Raw genomic sequence first — 8,561 nt, forward strand, 5'->3', positions numbered from 1 at the left:
GGTGTGTGTGTGGGTGTGTGGGTGGGTGTGTGGGTGGGTGGGGGTGTGTGTGTGGGTGTGTGGGTGGGTGTGTGGGTGGGTGTGGGTGCGTGTGGGTGGGTGTGGGGGTGTGTGGGTGGGTGGGTGTGGGTGTGTGTGGGGGTGGGTGTGTGTGGTGGGTTGGTGGGTGAGTGGGTTGGTGGGTGAGTGGGGGTGTGTGTGGGTGGGTGTGTGGGTGGGTGGGGGTGCGTGTGGGTGGGTGTGGGGGTGTGTGGGTGTGTGTGTGGGTGGGTGTGTGGGTGGGTGTGTGTGGGTGGGTGTGTGTGGGTGTGGGTGGGTGGGGGGGTGGGTGGGTTGGTGGATGTGTGGGTGGGTTGGTGGGTGGGTGTGTGGGTTGGTGTGTGGGTGAGTGGGTTGGTGGGTGTGTGGGTGGGTGGGTGAGTGGGTGGGTGGGTTGGTGGGTGAGTGAGTGGGTTGGTGGGTGGGTGAGTGGGTGGGTGGGTGTGTGAGTGTGGGTGGGTGGGGGGGTGGGTGGGGGTGTGGGTGTGTGGGTGGGTGGGTGTGTGGGTGGGTGGGGGGGTGGGTGTGTGTGGGGGTGGGTGTGGGTGTGTGTGGTGGGTTGGTGTGTGGGTGAGTGGGTTGGTGGGTGTGTGGGTGGGTGGGTGGGTGAGTGGGTGGGTGGGTGAGTGGGTTGGTGGGTGTGTGTGGGTGGGTGGGGGGGTGTGGGGGTGGGTGTGGGTGGGTGGGTGGGTTAGTATGTGGGTGAGTGGGTGGGTGTGTGGGTGGGTGTGTGTGGGTGTGTGGGTGGGTGTGGGTGGGTGTGTGGGTGGGTGTGGGTGGGTGGGGGGGTGTGGGGGTGGGTGGGTGTGGGGGTGGGTGTGTGGGTGGGTAGGGGTGGGTGTGGGGGTGTGTGTGTGGGTGTGTGGGTGGGTGTGTTGGTGGGTGGGTGAGTGGGTGGGTGGGTTGGTGAGTGTGTGAGTGTGTGTGGGTGGGTGAGTGGGTGGGGGTGGGTGGGTGTGTGGGTGGGTGGGTGTGTGGGTGGGTGGTTGGGTGAGTCTGTGAAGTGAGTGGGTATATGTGTGGGTGAGTGAGCGGCACGGGCTAGAGAAGAGATGGAGTGACGTGGTACAGGAGGACGTGGAGCTGAGTGGACTTGCCGATGACCGGTACCAGCGGTGTCAAGATCGGCCTCTGTGGAGGAGGCTCGTGAAGGACGCTGCTGCTACTGGGCCGTGTCTGACTGTGTCTGACTGTGTCTGACTGTGTCTCTCCCCCCCCCCCCCCGTGTCTCCCCCCCCCCCCCCCCCGTGTCTCAGCTGATGAGATGTCTGGGCTGGCATCACTGCGCGTCTTACCTGGAGAACTCCTTGCCTGTGGTCTTGCCTCACGCGTTCACTCCCTTCTAGACTCACTGCCCACTCACTCACTCACACACTCACTTAGACACTCACACACTCACTCATTCACTCACACACTCGCATACACACTCACTCACATACACACTCACTCACTCACACACTCACACACAAACTCATTCACTCACTCACACACTCATTCACTCACTCACACACTCATTCACTCACTCAAACACTCACATACACACACACACACTCACACACAAACTCACTCACACACTCACTCACACTCACTCACTCATTCACTCACACACACTCACACACACACTCACACACTCACACACTCACTCACTCACACACACACACACTCACACACTCACACACAAACTCACTCACACACTCACTCATTCACTCACTCATTCACTCACACACTCGCTCACACATTAACTCACTCACACACTCACACACACTCATACACACACTCACACACACACTCACACACACACTCACTCACATACACACTCACTCACTCACACACACTCATACACTGACTCACACACTCACTCACACACACACTCATACACTCACTCACACACTCACTCACTCACACACTCAATCACACACTCACTCACTCACACACACACTCATACACTCACTCACACACACACTCACTCACACACTCAATCACACACTCACACACACTCACTCATTCACTCACACTCAATCACACACACACACACACTCACTTACACACTCACACACTCACTCACACACTCACACACTCACTGACACACACACTCACACACTCACTCACCACACTCACACACACTCACACACTCACTCACACACTCACACACTCACTCACTCACACACTCACATACTCACACACACACTCACTCATTCACTCACTCACACTCACACTCACTCATTCACTCACACACACACTCACACACACTCTCACACACACACTCACTCACACACTCACCCTCTCACACACACACTCACACACACACTCACACACGCACTCACTCACACACTCACACACTCACTGACACATTTACACACACACTCACTCACACACTCACACACTCACTCACTCACACACTCACTCACACACACACTCACACACTCACCCTCTCACACACTCACACACACACTCACACACTCCCTCACACACACACTCACTCACACACTCACACACTCACTGACACATTCACACACACACTCACTCACACACTCACACACTCACTCACACACTCACTCACACACACACTCACACACTCACCCTCTCACACACTCACACACACACTCACACACTCCCTCACACACACACTCACTCACACACTCACTCACTCACACTCATTCTCTCACACACTCACACACTCACTCACACACACACTCACTCACTCACACACTCACACACACACTCACTCACTCACACACTCACACACTCACACACTCACTCACACACACACTCACTCACACACTCACACACACACTCACACACTCACACACTCACTCACTCACACACTCACTCACACACACACTCACTCACACACTCACTCACTCACTCACACACTCACTCACACACACACTCACTCACACACTCACTCACTCACACACACACTCACTCACACTCTCACTCACACACTCATTCACTCACACTCTCACCCACTCACACACTCACCCTCTCACATTCACACTCACCCACTCACTCACTCACACACTCACTCATACACTCACTCACTCACACATTCACTCACACACTCACACATTCACTCAAACACTATCACATTCACTCACACACTCATACACTCACTCACTCACACTCACTCACACACTCACACACTCACACTCACTCACCCACTCACTCACACACTCACTCTCACTCACTCACTCACACACTCACACACTCACACATTCACTCACACACTCACACATTCACTCACACACTCACACACACACTCACTCACACACTCACACACACACTCACTCACACACACTCACACACTCACTCACTCACTCACACACTCACACACACTCACACACTCACTCACACACACACTCACTCACTCACACACTCACACACACACTCACACACTCACTCACTCACACACTCACTCACACACTCACTCACACACTCACACACACACTCACACACTCACTCACACTCAGGACTGGTTCAGGAGGGTAGTCTTGCCATGTGTTTGCAGAAGGGGCGATGGTCGCTGCTGTTGCTGCTGTGTGGTCTGGCCTAGGGGCACCCCCAGTGGCAGCTGTCCCTGTGTGTCAGTCAGCTGTCAGTAGGAGGGTAGCGATGATTGCTGCTGGTGCTGTGTGGTCTGGCCTAGGGGCACCCCCAGTGGCAGCTGTCCCTGTGTGTCAGTCGGCTGTCAGTAGGAGGGTAGCGATGATTGCTGCTGTTGCTGTGTGGTCTGGCCTAGGGGCACCCCCAGTGGCAGCTGTCCCTGTGCGTCAGTCAGCTGTCGGTAGGAGGGTAGCGATGATCGCTGCTGCTGCTGCTGTGTGGTCTGGCCTAGGGGCACCCCCAGCGGCAGCCGTCCCCGTGTGCGAGTAATTTTATTTGCCGCATCATTTAAAAAAAACACATTTGTTGAGACTTGTGTCGCCATGAGGCTCCGGCACGGCCACTGGGCAGGCAGGCGACCGGAGTGGAAGTGGCAGCAGCAGCAGCAGCAGCAGCAGCAGAGTCATCATCATCATCATCGTCATCATCGGCATCATCATCGACAGAGTCATCATCAGTGGCAAGAGTCATCATCATCAGTGGCAGAGTCATTATCATCATCGGCATCATCATCAGTGGCAGAGTCATCATCATCATCATCGGCATCATCATCGACAGAGTCATCATCAGTGGCAGAGTCATCATCATCATCGGCATCATCATCGACAGAGTCATCATCATCATCGACAGAGTCATCATCAGTGGCAGAGTCATCATCATCATCATCGGCATCATCATCGACAGAGTCATCATCATCATCGGCATCATCATCGACAGAGTCATCATCATCGGCATCATCATCGACAGAGTCATCATCATCATCGACAGAGTCATCATCAGTGGCAGAGTCATCATCATCAGTGGCAGAGTCATCATCGGCATCATCATCGACAGTCATCATCATCATCGGCATCATCATCGACAGAGTCATCGGCAGATTAATCGGCCAATTCATCATCATAATTGGCAGAGTCATTATCATCATCGGCATCATCATTGGCAGATTCAACATAATTGCCAGAGTCATTATCATCATCATCAGCAGAGTCATCATTATCATCATCGGCATCATCATCGGCAGTCATCATCATTGCCAGAGTCATCATCATCATCAGCAGATTTAAAGCTTTCGTGACTGCGAGGATTCATCTTCTTTGGTTCTTTCGGTAAAGTCACCACGTGGAATGAGAATAAAATAATAAATTGATAAAATAAAAGAACACAATAATATTCTCACGACGTTTCAGCCACAACACAAGCGGCCTTCATCAGGTGAAAGGCCGCTTGTGTTGTGGCCGAAACGTCGTGAGAATATTATTGTGTTATTTTATTTTATCAATGTATTATTTTATTGTCATTCTACGTGACTTTACCGAAAGAACCAAAGAAGATCATCAGCAGAGTCATCATCATCATTGCCAGAGTCATCATCATCAGCAGCAGAGTCATCATCATCAGCAGAGTCATCATCATCAGCAGAGCCATCATCATCATTGCCAGAGTCATCATCAATGCCAGAGTCATCATTATTGCCAGAGTCATCAGCAGCAGAGTCATCATCATCAGCAGAGTCATCATCATCAGCAGAGTCATCATCATCATTGCCAGAGTCATCATCATTGCCAGAGTCGTCATCATCATTGCCAGAGTCATCATCATCAGCAGCAGAGTCATTGCCAGAGTCATCATCATCAGCAGAGTCATCATCATCATTGTCAGAATCATCATCATCATCATTGCCAGAGTCATCATCAGCAGCAGAGTCATCATCATCAGCAGCAGAGTCATCATCATCATTGCCAGAGTCATCATCATCATCATTGCCAGAGTCATCATCATCATTGCCAGAGTCATCATCATCAGCAGCAGAGTCATCATTGCCAGAGTCTTCATCATCAGCAGTCATCATCATCAGCAGAGTCATCGTCAGCAGAGTCATCATCATCAGCAGAGTCATCATCATCATCATTGTCAGAGTCATCATCATTATCATTGCCAGAGTCATCATCATCATCAGCAGAGTCATCATCATCAGCAGAGTCATCATCATCAGCAGAGTCATCATCATCAGTGCCAGAGTCATCATCATCAGTGGCAGAGTCATCATTGCCAGAGTCTTCATCATCAGCAGTCATCATCAGCAGAGTCATCGTCAGCAGAGTCATCATCATCAGCAGAGTCATCATCATCATCATTGTCAGAGTCATCATCATTATCATTGCCAGAGTCATTATCATCATCATCAGCAGCAGATTCATCATCAAATCATCAGCAGCTTCATTATTGGCAGGGTAAGCCTCATCATCAGCAGTAGATTCATCATCGGTACCATCATCATCACCAGCGGTGACATCACGCCCACCTTTGTCACTGTTGCCACTGCCTCGTGCCACGTGTTACACCTGTCATGTGGCACGTGTTACACCTGTCACGTGGCACGTGTTACACCTGTCACGTGGCACATGTTACACCTGTCACGTGGCACGTGTTACATTGGGCCTGCCTCGTGCCACGTGTTACACCTGCCTCGTGCCACGTGTTACACCTGTCACGTGGCACGTGTTACACCTGTCACGTGGCACGTGTTACACCTGTCACACGTGCCACGTGTTACACCTGTCACGTGCCACGTGTTACACCTGTCACGTGGCACGTGTTACACCTGTCACGTGCCACGTGTTACACCTGTCACGTGCCACGTGTTACACCTGTCACGTGCCACGTGTTACACCTGTCACGTGCCACGTGTTACACCTGTCACGTGCCACGTGTTACACCTGTCACGTGCCACGTGTTACACCTGTCACGTGCCACGTGTTACACCTGTCACGTGCCACGTGTTACACCTGTCACGTGGCACGTGTTACACCTGTCACGTGCCACGTGTTACACCTGTCACGTGCCACGTGTTACACCTGTCACGTGCCACGTGTTACACCTGTCATGTGGCACGTGTTACACCTGTCACGTGCCACGTGTTACACCTGTCACGTGCCACGTGTTACACCTGTCACGTGGCACGTGTTACACCTGTCACGTGACACGTGTTACACCTGTCACGTGCCACGTGTTACACCTGTCACGTGGCACGTGTTACACCTGTCACGTGGCACGTGTTACACCTGTCTCGTGCCACGTGTTACACCTGTCACGTGGCACGTGTTACACCTGTCACGTGCCACGTGTTACACCTGTCATGTGGCACGTGTTACACCTGTCACGTGCCACGTGTTACACCTGTCACGTGCCACGTGTTACACCTGTCACGTGGCACGTGTTACACCTGTCACGTGACACGTGTTACACCTGTCACGTGCCACGTGTTACACCTGTCACGTGGCACGTGTTACACCTGTCACGTGGCACGTGTTACACCTGTCTCGTGCCACGTGTTACACCTGTCACGTGGCACGTGTTACACCTGTCACGTGACACGTGTTACACCTGTCACGTGGCACGTGTTACACCTGTCACGTGCCACGTGTTACACCTGTCACGTGGCACGTGTTACACCTGTCACGTGACACGTGTTGGGCCTGCCACGTGTGATGGGTGGCTCCTCGCGGCAGCAGCGGCAGCGCCACCGACACCGGCACCGCCACCGTGGGTTTGAGAGGCGTTGCGACCGGGGGGAGAGAACCAAGGCCACTTTTTTCCACTGCCACAAGCGAGCCGTGCCAGCACGGTTACGGGTTTTGGGGTTTTTCCACACTGCCACAAGCGGAGCCGTGCCAGCACGGTTACGGGTTTTGGGGTTTTTCCATTACCACAAGCGAGTCGTGCCAGCACGGTTACGGGTTTTGGGGTTTTTCCATTACCACAAGCGAGTCGGAACCAAACACCGCCTGTGCACAGAAATGCTAGAGGTCGCGGTTTGCGGTGATTTATCCACTGCCAAAGCAGTGCCGTGTCAACGCAGCCGGTAACCGTGCTGGGCACAGGCTGCATTGGCACGGCTCTGCTTGTGGCAATGGAAAAAAAACCCACAACCTGTAACCGTGCTGGACACAGGCTCTGTTGGCACGGCTAGGGAAGTCCGCAACCTGTAACATTTCTGGGCGTAGGCTGTGTTGGTACGGCTCGCTTGTGGTAATGGAAAAACCTACAACCTGTAACCGTGCTGGACACAGGCTGTTTTGGCACGGCTGTGGAAAACCGTGACCTGTAACCGTGCTGGACACAGGCTGTGTTGGCACGGCTGTGGAAAACCGTGACCTGTAACCGTGCTGGACACAGGCTGTGTTGGCACGGCTGTGGAAAACCGTGACCTGTAACCGTGCTGGACACAGGCTGTGTTGGCACGGCTGTGGAAAACCGGGACCTGTAACCATGCTAGGTACAGGCTGTGTTGGCACGGCTGTGGAAAACCGTGACCTGTAACCGTGCTAGGCACAGGCTGTGTTGGCACGGCTGTGGAAAACCGTGACCTGTAGCCGTGCTAGACACAGGCTGTGTTGGCACGGCTGTGGAAAACCGTGACCTGTAACCGTGCCAGACACAGGCTGTGTTGGCACGGCTGTGGAAAACCGTGACCTGTAACCGTGCTGGACACAGGCTGTGTTGGCACGGCTGTGGAAAACCGTGAGCTGTAACCGTGCTGGACACAGGTTGTGTTGGCACGGCTGTGGAAAACCGTGACCTGTAACCGTGCTGAACACAGGCTGTGTTGGCACGGCTGTGGAAAACCGTGACCTGTAACCGTGCTGGAAACAGGCTGTGTTGGCACGGCTGTGGAAAACCGTGAGCTGTAACCGTGCTGGACACAGGCTGTGTTGGTACGGCTGTGGAAAACCGTGACCTGTAACCGTGCTGGACACAGGCTGTGTTGGCACGGCTGTGGAAAACCGTGAGCTGTAACTGTGCTGGACACAGGCTGTGTTGGCACGGCTGTGGAAAACCGTGACCTGTAACCGTGCTGAACACAGGCTGTGTTGGCACGGCTGTGGAAAACCGTGACATGTAACCGTGCTAGGCACAGG

At 53.4% G+C, this 8,561-nt stretch overlaps 1 protein-coding gene and 1 long non-coding RNA gene across 3 annotated transcripts in view; one reads left to right on the top strand and one right to left on the bottom strand.

Annotated features, from left to right (window-relative positions):
* TPP2 (tripeptidyl peptidase 2) overlaps positions 1-1,423 on the top strand; it is a 98,253-nt gene extending 96,830 nt beyond the window's left edge. The window contains 1 exon segment of the mRNA XM_076055255.1: positions 1,296-1,423. Within this exon segment, the coding sequence (XP_075911370.1) occupies positions 1,296-1,385 (90 nt within the window). The 3' untranslated portion in view covers positions 1,386-1,423.
* Positions 1,424-6,409: 4,986 nt separating this feature from the next.
* LOC142906767 (uncharacterized) lies at positions 6,410-6,992 on the bottom strand. Of its 2 annotated transcripts, XR_012930490.1 has the most exons (5): positions 6,958-6,992; positions 6,797-6,911; positions 6,705-6,750; positions 6,544-6,658; positions 6,410-6,497 (listed from the first exon to the last, which is right to left on the bottom strand). It is a non-coding gene; the product is annotated as an uncharacterized LOC142906767 (long non-coding RNA). The 2 variants fall into 2 exon arrangements; XR_012930489.1 differs by lacking the exons at positions 6,797-6,911; positions 6,958-6,992 and having other exon boundaries at positions 6,705-6,779.
* Positions 6,993-8,561: the final 1,569 nt, after the last annotated feature.

This window comes from Petromyzon marinus, chromosome 70 (genome assembly GCF_048934315.1).
Source record: "Petromyzon marinus isolate PM22_M1 ecotype Great Lakes invasive population chromosome 70, UKy_Petmar_22M1.pri1.0, whole genome shotgun sequence".
Classification (NCBI taxonomy): domain Eukaryota; kingdom Metazoa; phylum Chordata; class Hyperoartia; order Petromyzontiformes; family Petromyzontidae; genus Petromyzon; species Petromyzon marinus.